Below are 26,178 nucleotides of genomic sequence, written 5' to 3'. Positions count from 1 at the left end.
CTTTTTTTTGATGTTATCAAATGTTAGATCGAATGTTTTTATACAAAACCTTGAATTGCATTTTGGGTTGTCAATAGTGCTATATAAATTAGATATTAAACGTACATTTGGATTTGGATCAAGATGACCTTGTGCATCAAAATACAGTCTTGGAGTGTCCTCTGCCGGACCAAAGTGCTAAGTGCAAAAGTTTGTCAGCGAATCATGAGGAAATTAAATGCACTCTCTTAATTGCATTGAATTAACATGCCGAGTGCTGCATAAATCAAGTGACACCAGGAATTGGTGATGAAATTTGTTTTCAACGATTTTAATCATCAATATAATCAATTTTATTGATTTGTTGTTGCAGCCCCCAGTAAAACACATTCGGCACGATTAAAAAGGTGTTGCTGCTGTGGGTGTGAGCTAAGCCAACTTCACCAGCCACCAATCAAGGCTGATTTTGTTTTTTTTTCATGGGTCAGTGTGTGGGATCAAAGCAATATAATGATGTCACAGACATGTTACCTGAAAACATGTAGACCTCCGTTAACTAGCTCGAGTTGAGCTGGTTCCAACTAATTGATTGAGCGCGGACAGAAGACGCTGTATAGAACATAGATGGTTAACTGTATTAGTAGTCTGATGGCACGAAAACAAAGTAAATCTACATTCTTTCAACATGACATTTATTCGGAAATACTTAAATGTCAACGCCTCCGAGTAGTAAACCTGTGCGTGTTGTTCCAGCTACATATTCCATGAATCGCATATGCAGTCCAGATGTAAAGTTCCGCAGCAATCCAAAAAAAAGGTCGTGAATGTGAGATCCAAAGGTATTAAGAATAAAATGTATGTCACCTGTTCTGTGGCCAGAATTTACGAAGGTCCAAATGTTAACATTATTTTCCCTATGAAACCGCAAGACTGTGAATTTGACAAGGATATGGCCGCAAAGATGAAAATAAGAAGAGCTTTGATGTTTTCAGTATCGCAAACTAGACAGAAAATATGGGTATCTGAATATTTATTCAGCCTAAATGGCTGGTCATTTAAAAAAAGAGAACTCATGAAATGTTATAACACCATGGTGCTTGAATAACAATGCTTATAAAAGATGTTTTTCTAAGTGTGCATATTGGTTACTTGAACACACAAGAAACCTCACTGGAGTTGTTTTCAACCGCAAAGCAATGGCCGGGTGTAACGTTTATGACCTTTTCCTCCTGAAGTGAAAGTCGTCCAAGATAACTGTGAAATGTTTTTAAGACATGTCATTTCTTCTAAAAAAAAGTAAGTAAGTGATATTAAAGTATTTTGTTAGCCTCTACCTCTGGGTCCAATTTGTTGATGTTGTATTTTGATAGGTTACACTACTGGGCATCAGAGGAATATTTCATAGTACTAACCAATGTTTATACACTTTTACATTTTTCCTTTTCGCTCATGTATGACATCAGGTTGAAGCTTTAAAATCAAAAACAGCCAAAACATGTTTAATGTCATAACCTTTGACACAAAAAAACGTTTATGCTTTCTGACAGCTAGTAGCGGTAAGGGACAGTGGGAGGGGTAAATGTCTAAAGATGTAGTTTTGTAAGGTATACTGATGTCGCTTAAGATTTTTTACAAAGAGAGGACAGCTCTGGTGGGCCTTGGGAGCTTGCAAGGCCTTCTCTGCTGGCCAAATGAATAGCTTAATTCTGTGATCAATTATATTTTGTCAATCAATACAAATTATCAGATTCATTTCATTGCATTTCCCCTGGCTGTGCTGCTTCCAGATGCAGGCTTTTATATTTCAACACACAACAAATCAGATTCGCGCCATTAGATGTTGCTAGGCTCAGAAATCTACCCTGGCCTTCACAAAATATCCAGAAGAGCATGTACTGTAAAATCAGTCTTGGAGAACACTGTTGTTTTAGCCAATCAGATTCTAAGTGGCTGTCTAAACGCCAACTAGAGGACCTTTAGAAAATTCACTGGTTTCACAAACTATGATTGTTGGAGGGGTATTCCACCAAAGCAGTCGCGCCAACATCAGTTCAACTTCAAGAGACCGGACAAGCTGTACAATGAAATATGTTGTGTGTATTTAATAGAGGAAGGTTGTAAAACTCCAAAGAAAGCAAGAGAAACTTTTGTCCGCCACATTTAGCCTGTAGGTGAGATCTTAAGGCCGGGCCCAACCTAATCCTAATTTTAGGCCGGGTTGGTAGGTTGTGGTCGGGGCGAGCTTCTCTTTCGCTGTTTTTATTTATTTTTTATTGCCCAACCATGACTGATTTCTTTGTCTCTAGTTATAAGGCGTCTGCACAGGGCGGGGCCAATTTGCGTCAACCCCTTTTCCCCTCCCGCGCAGTGAGGATTTCCAGCTCCTTTAGCAGATACTTCCAGACAAATGGGCAAGCCAAAATCCCCTCTCACCTCCTCGCAAACAAAATTTCACTTCCAAGAGCCAGTTCGTTTGCGAACGACACATAGCTAAGTCAGAGGGGAGCTGAAGGACCATTTGTAAAATTCGCAGCCCGTCACTGGCGGACAGGAATATAAAAGTGTATTGGTGCAGTTAGCATAGAATGAAAGTTAGTATAAGGCTAAACGCATAAGATATCTCTGTATGTTTTATACTTCAGGTACTACCTGTGCCTGCAGTTGAGGGACGACGTGCTGTCAGGTCGTCTGCCATGTTCTTTTGTCACACATGCCCTCCTGGGCTCCTACACAGTCCAGGCAGAACTGGGTGACTACGAGCCTGAAGAACACGGGCCGGACTATGTTGCTGATTTTCGTTTTGCTCCCAATCAGACGCGAGAGCTGGAGGAAAGGGTGATGGAGCTCCATCGGAACTACAGGTCAGCACACAAATTACACTGATTAGTACTTTGAGGTCGCATGTCAGATTAATGAATAACCTGTTTGTGACAATCTCATTGTAGAGGAATGAGTCCTGCAGAGGCTGAAGTGAATTTCCTAGAAAATGCAAAGAAACTCTCTATGTATGGGGTGGACCTACACCAAGCAAAGGTACAGTGACAAAAACCTGACGGCTGTTACATGTACAGTCGTCGCATACCCCTAACAGGGGCTGTTGATCATTTTTATTAGGATTCCGAGGGGATAGACATAATGCTTGGCGTGAGCGCCAATGGTCTGCTCATTTATCGAGATCGTCTGAGGATCAACCGCTTCGCTTGGCCAAAGATCCTCAAGATTTCCTACAAGAGGAGCAACTTTTACATCAAGATCCGTCCTGGGGAGGTAGATACAAATTGACTTTGCTCTTGTACTCCCCACTGAGTGCAGTTTGGCGGGAAGTGAAATGGAGTCAAATATTTCACTGTTTCTATAGAGTCAAATCCCTTGTAAAACATTTGTTTCCGCCAAGTACACCAAGAGTGTAATGAGCACTAGTGGAGATTTTTTTTAGTTGAGTTTGTTTAAGAAAATGTGGATCTATTTCTATATAAATATATTAACATGGTGGCCGACTGTCCTCTTAAAATCTTAAATATGCCTCAGAGTGCTCCCATATCCCCCTAGTGGTATGCATACCCACTTTGAGAATTACTGACATAGTTGTGTACATCCAGTTAGACTGAACAACCAGCGCTTGTTTTTTTTTACACTTTAATTATACAGACGCTTCCAGACGATCGTTCATAAGTTGAATTTGTTCTGAAGTTGCTTCATTGCTATATTTGTATGTTTAAGGTTTCTATAAGTATGTTTAAGGCTTGTATAAGTAACCTGTACTAAAAAATAAACATTTCATAAAATAATATGCTCTATAAAGATAAATAAAAGGAAGTTCAACTTACTTTTTGGGAGATGCTCTCCAAGAGGTCCTCCTCCGTGGTAAAAAGTGGCCGAAAAAAAGGTTTCCGACCATTTTCCCAACCGCATCAAGCTTTCTTATTCCACTTTCATTTCTAGAGAAACGACTCGCCTCTTCTTTACAATTTACTTTAACCATATTGGGTGGATGCACGAGATGTTAAACAACAAGATTGTCAAAGTTCTTAGCGCGCTGGAGTGGAGTGTAGGCGTAGAATGTGAGGTGCGCATGAATGATGTCAATGGGGCGATGGTTGTCTCGAGAGTTGGTGCGAGAGTGTAGGCGAGCGCATGAGTTTAGTTTTGGAAAGAGTTCGGTGTGTTTACAAAAAGACCGTGAGTGTTTCTGAGTATGAATGAACGAAGAGCAATCCATTACCCACAAAAACAACACGCTACATCGGTGGCCGTGATGGGATTACGTGCAGGTGAAGGAGAGATATTTACATACGAATTACGGGTGGATGCTGGGTGACCTCTCACAGCGCCACATACCGGTAGCGGCGAAAAAAAGCACTACAGTTATACATAGTTTATTCGTAGGTCGTCTGTCCTTGTACACCAAAGAAAATTTGTCTCTGGCCAAATAAAAAATATTGATTCTTCCACTGCTCTAGTCTGAATAACAGCTCACCCTCACGCTATCCCTTCGACCTTCCCAGCACTTGCTCCTCTCACCCTTCCTTTCTTTTTTCCCCTCCACCATCTTATCACTCCTCGTCCCTCACAACTCAGTATGAACAGTTTGAAAGCACCATTGGCTTCAAGTTGCCCAACCACCGGGCCTCTAAGCGGCTGTGGAAGGTTTGCATTGAGCACCACACATTCTTCAGGTAGGACCTAATTTGCACTGTTGCATGGCACAATACAACAGCATCTACAAGGGATGAGTGTGATAATCTATTGATAGATTTTTAAGAATGCTGTGGTCATTAATCAATTTATTGATTGAGGGTGTCGTAAAGCAACTTTGGGAAAAGATTTTTAGTTGCTTTTCTCATTAAGCTAGAATCAGGACACATTTTACTCTTATAGTATAGTATAGTATAGTATAGTATAGTATAGTATAGTATTTAGATACTAAATCATATACATCCTCGAGGGTGCATGGGAGTTTGCCTATCCTAGATGTGTTTTGTGGATTTGGAGGAAGCCATTTGATAGTCTTCCTCAGGGAGCCCCTGGGTGGTGCTTTGGGAGTATGGCGTATCGGACAGTCTTATCTGGGCTGGGCAGTCCCTGTATGACTGGTGCCAGAGTTTGGTCAGCATTGCCGGCAGTAAATCACATTTTGTTTCTAGTGGGAGTTGGACGCCACACTGCTGCCCTTTGTCACCGATTCTGTTGATAACAATTGGTCAGAACTTATAGGGAGTGTGGCGTGAAAGGGGGTTGGTATTGGAGGCCTCAGCATTGTATTTCTGCCTTAAGCAGATTATGTGGTGCTGTTGCCTTCCTCAAGCCATTATCTCAGTTCTCATTGGAGCAGTGCACAGCTGAGTGTGAAGCAGCCAGGATGAAGACCAGCACCTCCAAGTTCGAGACCATGGTTCTCAGCCAAAAAGGGTGGCATGCCATTTCTTGGTCGGGAATGAGATCCTGCCTCAAGTAGTGGAGTTCAAATATCAAAGGTTCTAGTTCATGAGGTTAGGATGGAACGAGAGATCAAACCTTTTAAACCTTCTACGTTCCGTCGTGGTGAAGAAAACGCTAAGCCAAAAGGCATAGCTCTTGATTTACTGGTTAATACGCATTCCTATTCTCACCTGTTCCCATGAACTGTGGGTCATGAGCGAAAGGACAAGGTCCTGGATACAAATGGCTGAAATAAGTTTGGGTGAGAAGCTTGGTCATCCGAGACGGACTCATTGTAGAGCCTTTGCTCCTTCGCATTAAGAGGAGCCAGCTGAGGTGACTCGGGGATCTGATAAGAATGTCTCCTGGACACCTCCCTCGGGAGGTATTCCTACTGGTATAATGTCCCAGGAAGGACCCAGGGCCTGCTGGAGAGGGTACGTTTCTAGGCTGGCCTGGGAATGCCTCAGGATCCAATCAAATGAGCTGGATGAAGTGGCTTGGGATAGAGAGGTTTGGGCTTCCCTGCTGAGGCTGCAGCCCCTAGGAACCGACTCTGGATTAAAGGAAGATAATAGATGGATGGATGGATGGATGGATGAATGGATGGAAATACTATACAGTTTGTGTGATTTCCTTCCTTATTGACAGGTTGGTATCTCCAGAGCCACCTCCTAAGGGCTTCCTGGTGATCGGATCCAAGTTCCGCTACAGTGGTCGAACTCAAGCCCAAACCAGGCAGGCTAGTTCTCTGATTGACAGACCTGCTCCTCTTTTTGACCGATCTGTCAGCAAGAGGTACCTTCTGTCCCGAAGCATCGATGGCGGTAAAAGCTCAATTTAGTCCTCATTTCTTTTCCCCCCCAGATGTTTTGATTTAAAAATCCTTTCTGGCATGGTTTTACCTTCAGGGAGGCTAGAAAGGGTGCGGACCAGTAATTTTAATGCCACTAATTTTATTATAATGTCTGTAAAAGGAATCTTCCTACTACATTAATATCTTGCCATTTTGCAATTTACTTATCGCAGTTAGTTTGATTGGCTAAACAGAGCAAGATGCTCTCTTGACCTGGTGAACTTACTCTGGAGCCACATGGGGTCTTTGGAGCTCCCTAGTGGCTCCCTGGCACTTTTTCCAAAATATTTGATACTGGAAAAACACATTTTCTGAAGGACAGAACTAATGGGTAAATGCAGTTTTGTATAATGGCCACATGTTGACAGCAAAGTATCATGTAAAGTTAAGCGGACTGCGTCCTTAATTCACACAGTTGTTCAATAAAATGGCAAGATTATTTGTAAAATTATGATATGAAAGTACATAAGTTATTTATAAAATAAACTTTAACAAAGTATTTGTAAATAGAGTTAAATTAAGATTTCTGCTTTTTGTGTTTTGACTATCGCAGGACGTTTTTGGAATGCAACTCTTGTGAAAAACAAGGGATTATTTTATTTTAATTTAAATTGTTGTTATCTTTCAATCTCAATTTATTAAAATGCATCAACTAGGGCTATCAATAGTGAAAAAGTATTAAAGTACCAGCAAGAATTAAGAGAATATAGTAATCATCGTAGTTTTCCTGGACAGAGTGATTTTGCATTAAGGCAGAAGCCACAGCAAAGCCTTTTCAGTAAGATTCAAGAATATACCTTTTGAGATGTTCCCAATAGAAATATTATCATCTTACATTCTACTTGGGCAAATTTCCTTTTAAAAAACATGTACGTTTTGACATGCACGGTTGAGCATGTGCTCCATCTGCTCTTGATTCTGGATTCCAGGGAAAAACCATATGGAACACTAAATGGTTAAACACAAGTGTGGCCCAAACGGGTCACACACAGTTCATCCAACTGAAACACACTTTAGGCCCATTAAATCTTAGTTTGAGCCCATTAGTAAACAAAGGTGGTACATACAGCTCCAACATAAAAAATTCTGATTGGAACCAGCCTAGAACTTGAACTGTAAATCCTTGTAGACTAACATCGGTTTGCCCAATTTGAAGCGCAAGAGGAAAAAAACAGACCGAACCTCAAGTAGGTAAACACTCTTATATGTATAAGTTGAATGGAATGCACCCCAGGCTCATTGAGAACCCCAATCATAATAAGTACACATGGTTCGTACACACCAGGTTCCCAAACACAATCTTTTGTTTGCACATGAGGTTTTCCCAGGAGAAAACCAGATTGAACCAATGTCAAACCTTAATGGGGCCACCATAGAACTGTTTGATGTATCCTTTTCTGTCAGATGTACAGATTTATTTAATGCAGTTGATTTATGTCAATTGTCCCTAAGTGACCATAACTGCATTTTCTTCCACTGGCTTCAAACCAGCTTCAGCTTTAGGTAATAGTTTGGACCAGTTGTCTCAGCGAAGCTCGAGTGAGCGAACACAGTTCATGTCCAGAGAAGACCTGGACCAAGAAGGCAGCCTGGACTTAGACCACGATCACGACAATTATCCAGACCAAGACCAGGATCATGACACAGACCTACAGGACTTGGGTCAAGACCAGATTTGCGGTGCGAGCATCTCACCGAGCAGCAAAACTTTAGAGCTCAAGGTACAGGTCAGGAATAAATTCTGACATTTGTTCCCTCACAATGATGAACGATTTATGATCAAAATAGATACTTTTTGATAAGAGTTTTTTAAGGAGACAACTCCTTGATTAAGACCAAATTCTAGTGTTTAAATCCTGAAACCATTTATCCTCTTCGGCCCTCCTTGCCATTCACACGAGATTGCAATATCCCAATGTTTTGTTTCGTGTAATCATACCCCTTTTAAGATCCGTCCTGGGCTTTTTAGAGATCCTTCACTTGCTACTAAATCTTCTTTTTTTAAGCAGTGCTTAGAGATTTCTCTCCTCTCGCTACTCTAATGTCATCACCCCTTCCAGCTAACCGCTAACACCCTTTCCTCTTTTCTGACCTTTCTTTACCTCCGGCTTGTCTTTTCCAGCAGGCTGAGGAAGCAGCCTCGCCGGTAGATTCAAAACCAGAGGTATTTTGGCCGCTTATGTTTGCATGTGGTTGTGGTTCTTCTCGGTTAAGTGCCGCACTCTGTGTCTGCACCCTTTGTCTATGATTGTTTTCTTTTCCGCAAAGGAATGTTATTCTTATTCAGCCGGTGGTTTTGCTGAATTCTTTCGTCGAAAATCTGTTATGACACTATGAATTGATATCGAATTAATCAAAAGAAATTATAGAGGAAAAACCTGCCAGCAAGTCATACATTCATTGCAGATTATGTCTGTAAATATTTATGTGCAGAGAACTTCACCTGTAGTTAGTAAACTCTCACAAGAAATACGTACAGTATTCAGCTCTCAAAACTTTCCCCTTCATGGTCATTACGATCAGGCATACATTTTAAAATAAAAAAGTATTAATATAGGACGGTCACATAAATGTTAAAAAGACGAGTCACTAAAAAAACGAATTAATGTCAATTCTATTCTCGTTAGAGTGAATACTGTTAGTGCTCAGTAGTACTTTAATCAACATGGTTAAAATCTCAAAAATATTAGGAGAAGGATCACTATTTTTGAGGATTTTGATGATCATGTTACAGACCAAACTAAATTAGCGTAAAAAACTGTGATATGATTGATATACAGTGCATCCGGAAAGTATTCACAGCGCTTCACTTTTTCCACATTTTGTTATGTTACAGCCTCATTCCAAATTGTATTAATTTAACCTCTTATCTAAAAATTCTACATAAAATACTCCATTATGACAATGTGAAAAAGTTTTTTTTTTCCTTTTTTTGAATTTATTAAAAATAGAAAACTAAGAAATCACATTTACATAAGTATTCACAGCCTTTGCCAAGAAGCTCAGGTGCATCTTTTTTCCACTGATCATCCTTGAGATCTTTCTACAGCTTAATTGGAGTCCACCTGCAGTAAATTCAGTTGATTGGACATGATTTGGAAAGGCACACTCCTGTCTATATAAGGTCCCACGGTTGAATGTGCATGTCAGAGCACAAACACCAAGCATGAAGTCAAAAGAACTGTCTGTAGACCTGCGAGACAGGATTGTCTTGAGGCACAAATCTGGGGAAGGATACAGAAAAAAATCTGCTGCTTTGAAGGTCCCAATGAGCACAATGGCCTCCATTATTCGTAAATGGAAGACATTTGGAACCACCAGGACTTTTCCTAGAGCTGGCCGGCCATCTAAACTGAGGGATCGGGGAAGAAGGGCCTTAGTCAGGGAGGTGACCAAGAACCCTATGGTCACGCTGTCAGAGCTCCAGCGTTCCTCTGTGGAGAGAGGAGAGCCTTCCAGAAGGACAACCATCTCTGCAGCAATCCACCAATGAAGCCTGTATGGTAGAGTGGCCAGACGAAAGCCACTCCTTAGTAAAAGGAACATAGAAGCCCGTCTGGAATTTGCCAAAAAGCACCTGAATGACTCTCAGACCATGAGAAACAAAATTCTCTGGTCTGATGAGACAAAAATTGAACTCTTTGGTGTGAATGCCAGGCGCCATGTTTGGAGGAAACCAGGCACCGCTCATCACCAGGCCAATAACATCCCTACAGTGAAGCATGGTGGTGGCAACATCATGCTGTGGGGATGTTTTTAAGCAGCAGGAACTGGCAGACTAGTCAGGATAGAAGGAAAAATGAGCAATATATAGAGATATCCTGGATGAAAACCTGCTCCAGAGCGCTCTTGACCTCAGGCTGGAGCAAAGTTCATTTTTCAGCAGGACAACGACCAAAGCACACAGCCAAGATCTCAAAAAATTGGCTTCAGAACCACTCCGTGAATGTCCTGGAGTGGCCCAGCCAGAGTCCAGACTTGAATCCGATCGAACATCCGTGGAGAGATCTGAAAATGGCTGTGCACAAACGTCTCCCATCCAACCTGATTGAGCTTGAGACTTATTGCAAAGAAGAATGGGCAAAACTGCCTGAAGATAGGTGCGCTAAACTTGTGGGATCATATTCAAAAAGACATGAGGCTGTATTTGCTGCCAAAGGTGGATCAACAAAGTATTAAGCAAATGCTGTGAATACCTATGTAAATGTGATTTCTTAGTTTTCTATTTTTAATAAATTCAAAAAAGGAAAAAAAAACTTTTTCACATTGTCATAATGGAGTATTTTGTGTAGAATTTTGAGATAAGAGATTAAATTAATACAATTTGGAATGAGGCTGTAACACAACAAAATGTGGAAAAAGTGAAGCGCTGTGAATACTTTCCGGATGCACTGTATTTTGATCTGAAAAAAAAAGGTTTGGCAATGAGGATGGAAATATAAATCTCAATTGTAGTAGTCATTCTTCGCACTTATGATTTTAAACCATCTAAACTTTAGTAGACGCTTAAAATAACGAGAGAAGACATGAATGTATTTGAACTTGCAAAAAGGGCCAGGTGAAGGGCCTTAAGATAAAATAATTCCATCTCGTCCTTAAGCTCTCCCCTGAGCCTCCTCTTTTTATCAAATCTTCAAGGTTGCTAAAAAAAGATCATCCCTAAATTGTGTGAAAATGAAAGAACAGCTATACGATGTAACAGTCAAAACAACGAACGGTGAACATTAATAGTCAAAATAAGGTATGTTGGCGTAGACAATCCATGTCTCACTGAATACTCTACTTCTGGGATTCAGACTGAGTATTTTGGTTGAAGATAAAATAGGCTGGACAGAAGCAAATCAGTTGAGGAAATGTATTTCAGAGTTACAAACTGAAGAAAACAGAGTGCACTCCAGACCAAATGTTTAGGAGAGCTCGAGAAGAGCCAACCCCCCAAAAGGCATCGACAAATGGTCGTCCACAGTTTTTATTAGAAAGGGGTGTGGATTTGCAAATTGGAACATGAAGCTCTAACAGACCCTACTGGGAATTCACATAACAAGGCAAATAAATAACTTACTTAATGTACAAGAGATTAAAACTGCAGACAACAGAATTTCAAGGTTGTATGATAAGGCTGACACAAAGTACTGGTATGAAAGAATACATATGCAACTCGTTTGGTAGAGGAAACGAGGAGGTTAGGTTGGTAGTCGGTTGGAGAGTAATTCCATGCTGATTTCATGTTTTTTTTTTGTTACGATAGCATCAAAATAATCAAGTTTCAAATTTTTGGACAGCACCTTTATTTTAAACACAATCTAAAATTTAAGAATAAACTATCCTGGTTAAAAGATGAAAATATACGTTAAACTTTTAATACAACCAATCTGCAGGCATACACTTAGGGAGCAATCATTTCCCATGTTACTTTTCAAATCACTGGTTTACAGAACAGGTGCAAAAATCACTTGCATTTTCTTCTAGCATTCATTTCGAACAGATGGCTCTCAAGCACTTCTGAATAGCAAGTTCTTTTTTGCCCTCCAGATGACAAATCTCTTGACGCTCCTCTCTTTGACAGCCAAGCTTGAATGAGGTTTGATTATTAACGTGAATTTAAATTAGAACCATCCACATAGGATACACTAATTTAAAACACTGTTGCCACTTAACCACATGCAGGTATAATCATTTTTGAGTGCGTCTTTAGGGAAACTAGACTTTGCTGTTCATGTTTTTTTCTGAAAATGATGCATTCATTTTGGAGTGGCCAATATCGTTACGAACTGTTTAATGACAGTGTGAAAGTTTGCCTGCTTCCTCTACTTTCTGGCAAAGCCTTTACCTCTTTGCATGCAAATTAACCAAACTAATAAAATCGATTCATACCATCCTCTGCTTTGCTTCAAATGCCTCATCTCACTTGGATAAGGATCTGTACTCACCTCGAGCCAAGCAGGAGGTAATTACCAACATGGGTACTTTAGTGTTTATGGTTTATTGTCTTGCAAGGTGTCGTTCGAATTATTGTGCTTGACATCAGTGTTTCATATTCACAAACGTTTCACTGGGAAATGTGTTAAACAGTTTGTTTTGTGGTAGCTACTGAAGGAAGACATACTTTTTTTCCTTCCACATGATCAAATCAACATCCGGGTTGCGAGACTAGATGGCTAAAAAAGGGTTGAGCGGGTTTTTGCACACTAAAACAAATCTTTTATAAACGAAAGGGGCAGAACACAGAAGTTAGTGGAAAATTACCGCCTAGAACTAAATACAGACTGTATAAAAGAGGTAAAATCGGGCCTAAAACATCCAATCCGACCCAATCCAGCCAACGGGTATTAAAGTCTGTCCCAGCCCGAACCTGATAAATGAACATGATTTGAGGGACCGTGCCCAAAGTGAGTGAGTGAGTGAGTGAGTGAGTTTTGGTCTTCAGATTACAAGGGATTAGAGGTAGAATATTGGGCCCAAGACAAGTGCCTACAATGTCAATCATTATGTTCAGCCCAAGCGGGCCTTGCTTCTACTTCACTGACCTTTTTAAAAAAATTATCCACCCGTCGTTTTTCTTTCTTTCCTTATCTTTGTGGAGGATCCTCGCAGTGCAGCATGTACTGTCGAATGTCGCGCAGCAGCATTGTAGAACCCAAAGAAACAGGCGCGCGATGGGGGGCGGACAAAATCACCACTCCTTCTTTCGAGTCCTAACAAATAAACTATTAAAATTGCTTCAGGCTCTGTCCCTCAAATCAAGTTTATTGGCTAGTCTTAGGCTGGTTTGGGATGGATTTTATTTAGGTCCAATCTTACAAAGATTGGATGGATGGATGGATAAACGGAAAAACTTTGGTATGAAAACAGATGTTTCCGCGTTTAGTTTTTGACATCAATAAAGAATGCTTTCATTCATGTCACTCACCAAATTCAATGAAGTTATTTGCTTCTGCTTGTTCTCCTTTGCGCTCAAATTGTAAGCACTGTTGCTGCTTCCCGTATTTTTACTCGTGGACTCGTGCGCTGCTTTCACAAAAGCATAGACTTACACAATATATGGATGGATGTAACTGTGACTACTATACTCTACTACCACATAACCAAAGGATATGCCTTTTGTATTTTTGGCGTGTGGCAGAAAATAAAACGGAACAAATCAACTAGTACACATTTTTAGCGTGACAACAGGAGTCTGCGTGTTTATGCAGTGTCTGAAATAACGTCTGCCTGGACGCCCGGGGCGTGCATCTTTTTTGTCTGGCGTACAACTTACAAAACGTTTCCGCCTGGGTGGCCGACAACTTTTTCATAAAAAAAAAACAAAACAAAAAACAATAAACTTTTTTTTTAACGTTTGCTTTATTCTGATTTTGAAATCTCCGTTCGGTTTGGAAATTTCGGAATTTCACTTGGCAATTTGCATACCCTGCAGCAAATCAGAAGCCTGCATCGATTAACTTCCTACTACAGGACTTTCCAGAGCGTTATAAGGTCGCGCATTTGCATACCACTTTCCAAAGCAGACACACACAGAGAACACAAGAAAAATGGATACGTGCTTAGGGCCCGGTCACACAGCCGTTTGCGGCTGAATCACGGCCAGAAATTTCTGCTTGTGAGGCGGACGCTATTGGACGCTTTGAGATCGCCATACAGACGAGATACAGCAGTGCTTAACACGCGGTCAGGAATTCGCGCGCGGGTGGCAGCGCGAAAAAGTTTTGAGCTGCTCAATTCTTTGGAGCGCGGTTACACAGCCTTTCACGGTCGTATCGAGGCTGAACCACGGCCAGAAATTTCTGGCCGTGAAGCAGACGCTGTTGGGCGCTGTTGGACGCTTTGAGACCGCCATATAGACGACATACTGCAGTGCTTTACTCGCGGTCGGAAATTCACACGCGGTTGGCCGCGCGAAAAAGTTTTGAGCTGCTCAAAACTTTGAGCACGTGTTAACCGCGGGCAGCACACGAGGTAATGACGCGGAAATGACGCGGAACGACGTGCTCTGGCCGCGGCCAGGGCGTGGTTACACATGGGTAGGAGGGGAAATTTCACCGGGTCATCATGGGTGGAGCATGGTAATAGCATGTTCTGCGCCTGTATCGCGGTGTTATTACGTGAAATTAGCGTGTTACGCGTGTGACGGTCAAACGCCTTTCTCCGCGTATATACAGCGCGATTTGCCGAGCACACGTCAGTTGTGCTCGAGACGTCAAGGGGTGAATATGGATCCCCGTCACCGTAGTGACCTCGTCTTAATCCATTTTTATTTCTTGACATTTATTTTAATTTCATAACAAGATAATAAAATCAAAATGAAAAACTGCGTAGGAGTCGGATTTGGGCACAACACCGGCTCGGGAGCTTTTATACCCGTGGTCCACACGAGAAAATGACGCGGAAATGACGCGATGAGGAAGCGGAACAGTCGCCGGCGTCTGTTTTGCGGGCATACCACCGATGAACAGCGGGTTGGCCAATTTTGCGCATTTTCCATCGCGGGCATCCACGGGCAAAAAAACCCCGCAAAATTTTAGCCGTGATTCAGCCGAAAACGACTGTGTGACCGGCCCCTTAGGAATCAAGCCAAAACCTCAGCCCCAAAAGAAAAATTCAAAGCAACATTTATGACGCAACAAAACGTAAACGTACATTAAAAAGAATCGTGGAAAGAGGAGTTCACGTGGCTTGTAGCAAACGACGCAACGCAAACATTGCATGAATAAAGATGAATAAATACAGGTACATACTGATGGCAGATGGAAAACAGCAATGTCATATACATGCAATGAATGTTATTAGTAGATTTATAATGAACTTAATTTTAAAGTGTTGTTCTATTATATATTCTGATTATCAATCCTTAATACTTTGCCACAATGTTGTTGTTTTTAATTATTGTTTTTTTTTTTTGATTAATCGTCTAATTGTGTTTCAAGTTGTGAAAAATGGGGCAGGCAACTTTTTAGAGAGCCGTTGTGTCCGGTAACTTTTTGTCATGAGTTTCATACACTGCTTTGCGGCATAAAAATATCCCATATGAGGGAAGCTGCACAAGCAAACGGACATGCAATAGTAGCGGGAAAATGAAAGGACCTACTCAACCAGAATCAGAATATTGCAGTCAAACTAAGACATTTATTTAATTTCGGTGCGCGTTTAAATACCTTTACATAATTGGAATACTGGCAATAGTCTGTTTTCAATCAGATTATTTCCTACATGTAAACGTACCCACTGACTGTGCTATAGACAATACAGTTTCCGTATGGATAATATCCATATGAGTAATATTCTGCACACTATCGAAGGAAAAGGCAGCAATTCAGTATGTTATTCAAACTAATAATGTTTCTAGTTCCCCGGAAGCTGCATGCATCATGAAATTGCATGAACTCGTCACAAATTCACAATATACATATAAGGCCTTTTAAGAAGCTAGCTAACTACATGGCTTGACTCGCGTCGATCATTTAAAAAACAAAGAAGCAAGCTTGATTGAATTAAGATGAGAACGTGATGTTTAGAAACAAACAAATATCACTCATGCTCGAAGAACCATCATCCCTAAAGTGTATAAATGAACAAACAGTGAACTCTTGACATGCCATTTTTGTAATGTCACGCACTTTTTGATTTTGTGGTTTTATGAACGCGCATATCTGAATATTGACCTCTTACCCAACAAACTCATGTTAGTCTTTAATGATGCTGTACAACCACCGGACTGTTCTATTCTGTAAAAATTGCGGACCAGGTGTAGAAAAATAGGAATTTTGGAATACAGCTTGTCAAATGTATTCTATATGCTAAAGACAACATATCTGGAAGGTGTCTCTTTGCTGTTTATAACTTGTGTTTCCTTCTACTGTGTAAGCAGCAGTTTTTGGACAAGCCAGAAGATGTTCTACAGAAGCACCAGGCCAGCATCAATGAGCTGAAGCGAGCCTTGAGGCAGCCCAATAGCAAGATGACTCAGAGGGATAAACATGCTTGCACTGCAACTCCTCCTGGAGGTACCCCTGAACGGAAACAAGTAAGAATGTGTTGTGACTCTGTGATAATTATGTTAATGTGTTTCCCTTGTCCTATTTGTTTGACTTGGCCAGGTGTCCAGTAATGTTTTAAGCGGACATTCCAAATTTTCTTACAAAGACTGAATAAAAAAAATCAGATCTTTGACGGAGGAATGGTTTAGGTTTCCTCATGATTTGTCAATGTAAAATCCCTTTTAGTGTTTGTAGGGTAATATCCCAGTTTTACAGTAGGCTAACTGTTTACTCTATGTCAACATAGGCAACTGGTGAAGCCAATTTGAATCACAAGAAGGATGCTTATGGACGAGTTTTGGATTATGACTCGAATGTAACTCCAGCCGCACTGGTGGACACATCTTGGACCAAGGAAAATGGGGGAATGTGGTGCACCCCAACCGGGATATCTCCTAAAACTGAGTTTAGCACAATTGGACACCCCCTTGAAAGCCCCCAGGATGCTTATTTGACAACAAATAATTGTCACAAACCTGCATTAACACGGAGTTATATCCATGAAAATGGATTCAGTTCCCCAAAGGCAAAACAAAGAAATGGAGTACGGAGCAAAGACGTTAAGCTTTGCCAATACGAACGGGAGGTACCTCAAAGGCTATCCAAGAACTTTGCTTTCTCCTCGGAGATGCTTGATTCATTCTCGAAAGAAAAAGGGGAAAATGTGTCAAGTGACACGCAGAGAATCAAGGGTGCGAGTTCTGAAGACTTGTTTAAAGATTTCCACAAATCCTTGAACTCTGAACATCCTGAAGTCACAAAAGCCATTCCTCTCAAGCCACAGAGGTCAAAAAAATGTTTGACAAAGGATGCTATGGTTTGTCTGGACCCTCCTAACCTGACTATACAAAGAACCGTCGGTGATCACGCGGAAATCGCACAACCTGAAAGCAAATCCGGTGAGAAAACAAAGCAAATGGAGGATAATGACACAATTCACTCGGCCACAGAGAGAGTCAGTCATAACTCAGAGTTCAGAAAACCACACAGTGGCACTGCACCACACCATCAACAACAGCAACAAAACCTGAAAGAATTTACAGATACAGCCATTCCGATGCCGCGAAGGGAAGCTGGAGATGCTCAAATTTTAACTGACTTCAACGCAGAAAGGCTCCTGACAAGGTTGCCCACAGTTCCCCCACGGACACTTCCTTTGAAGAAACAGTGGTCCCGAGACCGTCACAGCAACACTGATTGCAGCCACATCCACTACAGAACCACCCAAGACACCACCAAGAGGAAGCAAGCGGTAAACTACCTAACGCCAAAACCTATCTGTCCGTCACGGGGAAGTAAAACATTGCATGAGCTTGACATGCAAATCTTGTGTTTGCCATCTCAAAAGTAAACCCCAAATCACACACTCATCCTTTACAAATCATCTGACTGAGAAAGCAAAAGCCATCGATCGACTCAATTCTCGTCCACGCTCAGGCGAGCTTTTTGCTTTCCTTGTTTTCCTCCTGCAAAGCTTGACATCTGCTTGGCCATTTCAGAACGTTGGTTGACCTTTATGATAAGGTCCCCTTTATCCTTCCAACATCCTCGCACGACAAAGGAGGCTGCTGTTGCAAGGAGCGGAAGGCCTTTTGCAACCATTCCTTCGGCAAAATCTGCTCGTAAGTGGCTGAGGAAGGCGGTGGAACGAAATGTCCTTCCTTGGCACCTCTGCAGCATTGGGAGACAATTGAAAACATGTCAATTAGACACAGCTGCAGAGCTGCCAGAAAAATCTGGGTTCAGGCATTCATGCATCCCATTTCCAATGAATACCTTTCCCCTGAAAGCAGTCCTTTTAAAACAATAAGCCGAACAGTTAAGTGCATGGCATTACAGTTCATTAAAAAGTGAAATACAGCATGCTAGGTTCAGTGAGAAAATATCCTCTGCTTGTTTTTAACCAGAGTAAGAAAACCAAATAGATGACTTATCATGCATCAAACACACACCCATCAGAAAACGCTGAACACTTTTAAACTCTTACAGTTAATGTTTTGCGTCCATTTTTCTAATGTAATCTCATCTTTTAAGTAGTACCGTAGTGAGTAGGCTGCCAATTAAGAAATTCTAGAAATTGATGCATTACCGGCTGGATGATAATATTTTGCTCATTCTTTTGCAGGAGACGCCCCCAACGCCTGCCATCCTTGAAGAACCTCTAAGCGACTCTTCGGTAAGTAAGGTCGATCATTTATATTTCAGTGAAGGGATGTCTTTATACGATGTTTCTTATCTGTATCGGCTCCCCATATAGCTCATTCAAGAGTATTGTACAGAAATGTTTCGGGTTGATATAGTTTCATATGGTTTGACTGTTTTAAGGTTGGAGGTAAGATTTCCTTTCTTTGGTAGCACAATTATTAGCTATTTTGTCTATGGAGATGGCCAGTGTCCTGTTTGCCAGATCTTTCTGCAAATCTTTGTCAATATGTCTACAGTTTGTATGAGTTGTGATAAGATGTTGTTGATTCCTGGAGACTTATTGTTCGTCAGTGAGTTAAATGTTGCCTTTACTTCTTCTCTGAGGGTAGAGAATTCATCACTTTCCCCTGGGCCGGAATTTTTAAGGGCCTTAGGGTCTTCCTGTGTCGGGGGGTTATTGACTTTAGAGCAGTATTCTGTCTACATATTCATGATCTCTTTTTCTTCAGTTGGCTTAGACCCCTCCTCGTCTTTAATGCTGCTGACTTTTGGCAGTTTTGTTTGAGTGGGGTATTTTGACACTGTAGCATCGCTTACAAGGCAACAGACTATTGCAGATAGTTCGACGCACTCTGCTCATGACTTAATGGTCTTCTTTACTAAGAAGATTCAATGCATACAGGAAGAAATTGCTAAATAAATTATTAATACCACACATATTAAAGGGCTCACTTGATGATCTCAAACAGGTGGTGAATGCGGCCAAACCGACAACTTGCCAGTTCGACCCGCTCCCAGGTTCACTTATTAAAAGTCTTTTTGGCGTCCTTGGACCTTCAGTTCTAAATATTATAAACATATCACTCTCCTCAGGTGTAGTTCCAGCAGCTTTTAAGTCCGCCGTTATTAAACCCACACTGAAACGACCCAACCTTGATCCAGAAATCTTAAGTAATTATAGACCTGTGTCAAACCTACCTTTCCTCTCTAAAGTACTTGAAAAAGTAGGGGCACAGCAGCTGAATGTTTTCATATCCGAGAATAACCTTTTTGAATCCTTGCAATCAGGATTCAGGGCTAACCACTCTACTGAGACAGCTCTGATCAAGGTAACAAATGATCTCCTACTGGCAATGGATTCTGGCGCTTCATCAAAAACTCACTTCTACTCCATAGCATATGAATAACCTACTCTTCTTGTCGGCTGAAAAATAGTCTGTGTAATATAGTGTAATAATCTGTGAAGCCCTTTGAGACTCTTCGTGATTTAGGGCTATACAAATAAAAATGACTTGACTTGACTTGACTATAATCTTTGAAATGTTCTTGTTGAGGCACTCTTTTAACTCCAAGGATTGGTCTCAGATCCATTTCTCCTTTCCTTCTCTAAAGCTTTTTCTAAAAAGCATCGGGAATAGCGTTTTGTTTTTGGCCCAGGCCTTCAATTCAAATAAATTTGTACGAAAGAAAAAAAAATAAAATAATCAAAGAATGCACCCATTCAAGATGTGTAAATTGACAAGTAAGCATGCTGGAAAAAAAAACAAATGTTGAGAAAAAACCCTGTGGATATCATTCCAGCAAGGTCAACCCATTATCAGTTTCCAAAAACTAAAATGTACTCAAAACATACCCGTTAAAAATAGTTCCAAAACATACTTGAGGGTTAACAGCATACAGTCTTGATTAGATGTCTTTAAATCTTTACTTGTAATTCTATACAAACTTTAAAAGAACATTTGGATATTATTTGATACAATATTTAGTTCATTGTTTGAACATGGTGAATTTCTGAAAGAAAGGCGCATACAAACATGTTTATTTTTGTTAGCCGGAGTCGATCATTAAGGAAAATAGCCTATTTCTTTGAAATTGTCTGGATTTTTCCATGCTCACTCCAGCAGGGGCCATGGGAGAGACGTTTGGGTTCCGTGTCCGAGGACGATCAAGACCACGAGATTTCATATTTAAAGGAAACCCACCTGGGCATTGAGCGCAAATGTTCCAGCATTACTGTCAGCTCGACGTCCAGCTTGGAGGCCGAGGTGGACTTCACCGTCCTTACTGACTTGCACTCGGGCATGGAGGAGTTCTCCAGGGGGATGTCGGAGCTGGGGGAGCGGGACTTGTCACCTGACGGTGGGCTTCGTTTTGGGATCGACTTCCTCCAGCAGCAAAGACCTTCAGAACCGTCGCCTCCTTTGGTGCCTCTGCCTCCTGCATCCAGAGGAACGGGCAACGGCAGTCCTCCAGTCAAGCACATCCAAACAGAGGACAGTCGGACGGAATCCAAGCGACCTGATGTGCAGGCATGTCAAACCCGCAGCTGTTTTCTGTACTATTGTCCTTTATTTTGCTTTTGCTTAACATTCTTCTCCTCAGCCTGTAGTGCCTAAAAAGCCCAAAAGGTCGGTGCCAGTGTCCTCGTCAGTGGACAGGGAACCGCCGCAAAAGGAAACCAGTCGTGTTTCTGGCACGGCTCCTCCCAGTCGGGAAACCAGTGATTTAATTGGCGCTGTAAGAAAGACAGACGTCAGGACGGAGACCCAGCCCAATGGCTCTGAGGTTACGACGACCATTGTGGAGTTTACAGATCAGGTCGGTTGGGAGAGACTGGCTAATCCTTAACGCAGTCTAGTGGTCTTGTGTTAAGAAAGTACTGGAACTCACTTTCACATTTGTAACCTTTTGTTGCATGCAGGACCTCTGCATGACTGGCCTTAGTGAAATCTCCTACTCCACAAGACAGAGGATGTCCCCAGTGAGTAGGAACAGAAGGGAAATTGAAAACTTTATCTCAAACTTTGCTCCTTGGTTTAAAAACGCCTTCCAGGTCCAAATACTAGTAACCAGTAAACCGGAAGGATGTTTCAACATATAAAGTTAAATTCAATCACGGTTCACCGATCCATTAAAGGCCAGGGTCGTCTGGGCACCACTGAAGGCACAACTCGGGGCAGCTCTACCCACTGCTGACAATTCCTGGCCTGCGTTTGGGTTGTTGCAAAGTTGGCACCAATCCAAGACTAAAAATACTATTAAACCTTTCTTTGACACCTAACTGTAGTTTAAGTATTTTAATGCTAGTTTAAGACGATGGATAGAAACCATACCCTATTATATGAGTTCACGTGGCTTCGAGATAAAATTGAACATGCGCAATTATTAACTGTATTGTCACATAGGAAGACGATTTTGGCACGTGCTAAGGCGGGAAGACGATGGATGTTGAAACAGTCTATATATAGGGCCCAGTCTTTACTACAATTTACAGTCAAGGTGTCACACAAACAGATCATGTTTTGGCTGTTCATGACAAAATAAACACATGTCATATTGATTGTGAGTCAAAGACGTTATAAGTGACATATTAGGCATTCTCAATTGTTTACTGCCCACAGGTGCATGTGGGAAGAGAATCAAGCATCTCACCTATCCTCGTCAGTGAAAACGTTACATCAGCAACCACTCAGGTCACTAAGGTATACAAGAAAAATACATGTTCACAGCACACCATCAGATGCTTACAATTTTGTGTATTTGATTATAAAACCAACTGCAGACCGTGAAAGGGGGTTACTCAGAGACCAGGATTGAAAAGAGGATCATCATCACAGGAGATGACGATGTGGATCAGGAACAGGTGAATTGCACACCATAAAACAAACATGGTCACTAGCGTGACAAGCAACACGGTCTGCTCTGGCAGGCACTGGCCATCGCCATCCAGGAAGCCAAGCAGCAGCATCCAGACATGCTGGTAACCAAGGCGGTGGTTGTCAGGGAAACGGAATCAACCACTGAGGAACGTCATATAGCAGAGGTACAATTCACACAGTCAGAGAATGTCAAATGGTTGCAAAAGCCCACAATTGTGGTAGTTACAACGTCACCTCATCTCAAACTTAAATGAGGGCAAGAAAAAAAAAAAAACTGGAATGTGAAAAAAAGGAGAAACATTGAGGAGGGACCCGACATGATGTAATCCCTATTCCAGGACAACCAGGCTGGAATGAATGTTTAGTTAGAATCAAAAGACACAACATAATAAAGATGAACAATAAACATAAGCAATAACTGAAATTAAGTAGAAGTCCAAGACATCAGTAAAGGTCCAGATGCTGGTCCGCCAACTCTGAGTACATGCAATGTGCAGCATCCAGACTGGTCCTTCTCCCTTTCTCAGCCGCCAGCAATACTAATACTAAACAATACTACGAGGTCAACAGCAATGAGAAGTTATAGGATAATAATATGTCTTAAGTCTAGATTTAAAGACTTCCACGTAGATTCCAGGTGTTATCTCTGAGGGCAGAGCATTTCACCGCACCAGGACACGGACAGAAAATGCTTTCAATTTTGCAGATTTCTTTTTGGCTCTTGGGGTCACAAGTGGTCCAGCATTTTCTGAAATGATAGAATAAAATCCAACATGACATTGAGAAATTGAATTACTCTGTTTGATATTACACAAGTCCAGGTTCAGAACAGTGTTTAAGAACAAGTCAGAAAAATGACCTGCTCCAACAATCAACATCTCAGTTTTTTAGGTTTAAGGTGCTAAAAATCAAGGCCCATCCATTTTTTTTTATCTCAGTGAAGCAAACTTCCAAAATTCCACAAGCAAACATCGTCTTCAATAGCATATACAGATGGGTGTCGTCTGCATAGCAATGAAAACTAATATTGTACATGCGGATTATATCACCATCGCAAGCATATAAATTCTAAAAAGAAGGGGGCTACTACTGAGTCCTGTGGCATGCCACAGGTGATATCAAAAGGCTCTGGGATCACATTGCCATAACTAACACAATGCATCTTGTATAAGAGGTAGGACCAAAGCCTGAGAATTCAGTTTTCCAGATGATCCAGCAGTATGTTGTGGTCCGTGGTGTGGAAGGTATTGTTATAATCCGGTAGCTGTAGTATTGACAAGATGTGGAAATCCATTTCCAGGAAAAGATCATTGGTCACATTAGCCAGGGCTGCCTCAGTAGAATGATTAGCTCTGAATCCTGACTGCCAAAATTACAATCGAATATTTTCAAACATAAACTCATTTAGCTGCTGTGCAACAACATTTTCAAGTAAGTTTCCCCTAAACAGTAAATTTGACACCAGCTTAGAATGAATATATTAATATAATAATTACAATAGGTTATCTCAGTCAAAGTTATGTCGTTTAAGTATGTGTTCGAAGACAGCAGGTTTGAAAGCTGCCAAACAATACCCAAGGCGGAAGACATATTAATATTATCATATTATAAATTACTAAGATCTAAAACAATTCTGTGACCTGTAAGTCAGGAAGATGGTCAAGCAGAAAGGAAGTCTATTTGGCCTCACTGACCATCTGTGTAAGATTATCAGGGAGCGGTCACAAGTGGAAACAAATTACTTGACAGCCATTGTCCCAAGCGTCTTCAAAAGTATCCAAATCTCTGAAGCATGATAGAGTTCCAAGAAGTTCATTGCGCTGTTGTGAGAGATCCTCAAATAGGTAATTGGGGTTCTATTTATTTACAGCAATAACCTGTCAAACACACAGCCTGAAGCCCGCCTACATTTTGAGTAGAGTAGTTGCCTATGAGTAGTAAAAGCTCCATTAAACATAAGAATTTTAGCGTACTAGTTTTATGCTCGCTCTGAATAAATACATCCAGTTCGCGGGCAGACCCAGAGCCTACCACTGGGGACTGTTAGAGACTGCTCACCGCTCGAGATAACATCAGCTTGTCCAGTTTTCGCATGCAAACTACTTCAGGCAAAAAAAATACAAATACAAAATCGAGCTCTGAAGTTTTTTTGTGTGTATGTTTATTTAAAGTTATTTTGAAGTGCACATTACGTTGGTACATATCGTCAAAAGTATCTTGATCTCATACCTGTCCACTAATCACTTGTTTATTATTTAAAATCCTCCTTATTTAGTGATAAAAAAAAGAACCTTACAAACACAACGCGGCACCTATTTACTCACAGCAAGACGGACGATGTAAAATACCACAACAATATTAGCAATCGATAATGATGTGCCCGTCTGCTACCAGTGACATATATGATCCGGATTAGAGCCAAAATGGGCAAGAATTTGGTCTTTTAAATGTGTTCTTTGTATAAACATTGTCATACGGCGTAAACAATTTCAACTGATCAATACATTCATGAAATATAAGGAACACAAGTTGACAGGTATTTGATGTCTGTCATTCTTCAATGCAAATGGCCCTGGCCATGCACTGCTAAAACTTTTTATTAAGCACTTACTTTTTCATTATTTCAAACCAGTACAACACTTAAAGCTCATATTGGATATTTTTTCATAGCTTCTACTTGAGTTTGTTTAGCATGAAGAGTTAGTTCAGGTGTGAAACTGCATCCGCCTAACTTTAAAAATAAATTAGTTAACTCATTCAATCCGACATGAAAATGGATAAATGTGTTGTGGTTAGAAAATATCTTATGTCTTCTGTGATTATACTATGTAGGGCATGTTATTAATGCAGGCTTAATAATAAAGCCTACTTCTGGAAAACAAAGGTAATTTGGAGTTGACATTCTTCAACTGATCCGGCTCGCCTGAGAACAGAAAGTCTGGATCCGGTCTCTGAGTCAAACTGAATTTGACATCCCCTGCCCCAGAGGAATTGGAAGCTTTTGCAGAAGGGAGAGATGCTTTATCATTTAGCAAGCCTGACGAAAAACCTCACGCTTACTGACATTTCATTTGTGTTATAGTTTCCTTCAACATTGTTTGACTGGCCTGGTTTCGCCCGTAAACCTAGGGCGCATGCCTTATTGGCCACGGTTAGGGGAGGGGTCGAGGACATATGGCTCGTGACACAGGTGTGGCTCTTTTCATGAACACATTTGGCTCTGAAATAAAATCAACTTTCTTAATTCATTTAGGCTGTGTTTTGACCACTAGTGCCATAAGCCCTCTTCTACCTTTAAAATTGTTGGGGTTCTTTTTGACTGGCACTTTTGTCATGAATAACACTTTTAATACAGTTTAAGATGAGAGCAGATTTGTTTCTTAGAAATGTCATAAAATTCTGCAAACGAGAAGGTTACGTATGTTTTTACCTGCTATTTGACGTAGTCACAGTTCTCACCTCACCTTGGGAATCCCCCTTCATTCTGTTTTATGGATGGGAGTTTTTGACGTTCAATTCTACAAATATTTGTCTCAAAAGTCAGGCGCCCCTTTGATCATTCATCATTATTTTCATAAGTCACACAAACTGCAGTAAATGCTTGTAAAAATATCCAGGAAATGGCAAAAGACATCACACTCAGATGTGTGTTTTGATGCATCTCATTGGCTAAGAGACAGAGACAAAATTTTAATGACATTTCTTCTTTTAATCTTTTATGTTTCTTTGGCGGCAGATGTTACATTAACTGCCAATTTTACATCATTGACGGATTTTTCGAAGAGTTTACGGGGCATTTTTCAGGTCATCTATCATTTTGATCGGTTGAAAATTGGGCTGTATAGCTAATAAGCCCAGCACAAAAATGAATTCCACAATCTTTGTTTCAAACAGCTCACTTTGGAATGGATGAAACTCCCATAATCTAAAGGCGCCACCCCGCCCTCTTTTTTATCATTGGTTATCTGTGTTAATAAATAGTGTGTTCTATTTCGAACGGCCCGGTTCATTGATTCAATTTTCTTAGGATTAGTAATTCATATCAGAACTCAAAGAACTCAAAGTAATAACGTAATTTAATTTTTTA

At 40.9% G+C, this 26,178-nt stretch overlaps 1 protein-coding gene across 6 annotated transcripts in view; it reads left to right on the top strand.

Moving 5' to 3' along the window:
- Window positions 1–26,178, top strand: part of LOC148369841 (band 4.1-like protein 1) — an 83,955-nt gene that overhangs the window by 53,399 nt on the left and 4,378 nt on the right. Inside the window, exons 7-23 of one of the 6 annotated variants that reach the window (XM_088332054.1) lie at window positions 2,622–2,840; window positions 2,925–3,012; window positions 3,094–3,246; window positions 4,558–4,655; window positions 6,049–6,224; window positions 7,745–7,974; window positions 8,376–8,417; window positions 12,171–12,200; window positions 16,119–16,274; window positions 16,535–17,539; window positions 18,413–18,463; window positions 20,334–20,741; window positions 20,815–21,030; window positions 21,134–21,193; window positions 21,834–21,914; window positions 21,995–22,075; window positions 22,142–22,255. In XM_088332054.1, coding sequence (XP_088188180.1) covers window positions 2,622–2,840; window positions 2,925–3,012; window positions 3,094–3,246; window positions 4,558–4,655; window positions 6,049–6,224; window positions 7,745–7,974; window positions 8,376–8,417; window positions 12,171–12,200; window positions 16,119–16,274; window positions 16,535–17,539; window positions 18,413–18,463; window positions 20,334–20,741; window positions 20,815–21,030; window positions 21,134–21,193; window positions 21,834–21,914; window positions 21,995–22,075; window positions 22,142–22,255 — 3,208 coding nt within the window. Of the gene's footprint in view, window positions 1–2,621; window positions 2,841–2,924; window positions 3,013–3,093; window positions 3,247–4,557; window positions 4,656–6,048; window positions 6,225–7,744; window positions 7,981–8,375; window positions 8,418–12,170; window positions 12,201–16,118; window positions 16,275–16,534; window positions 17,540–18,412; window positions 18,464–20,333; window positions 20,742–20,814; window positions 21,031–21,133; window positions 21,194–21,833; window positions 21,915–21,994; window positions 22,076–22,141; window positions 22,256–26,178 lie in introns of all 6 variants that reach the window. The other 5 variants (XM_088332053.1, XM_088332051.1, XM_088332057.1 and 2 more) reach the window with 5 other exon arrangements.

This window comes from Urocampus carinirostris, chromosome 3 (assembly GCF_059441175.1).
Source record: "Urocampus carinirostris isolate Australia breed hairy pipefish chromosome 3, RoL_Ucar_1.0, whole genome shotgun sequence".
NCBI lineage: Eukaryota > Metazoa > Chordata > Actinopteri > Syngnathiformes > Syngnathidae > Urocampus > Urocampus carinirostris.
The sequence above is the reverse complement of the archived record's forward strand: the minus strand, read 5'-3'. Positions and strand labels throughout refer to the sequence as shown.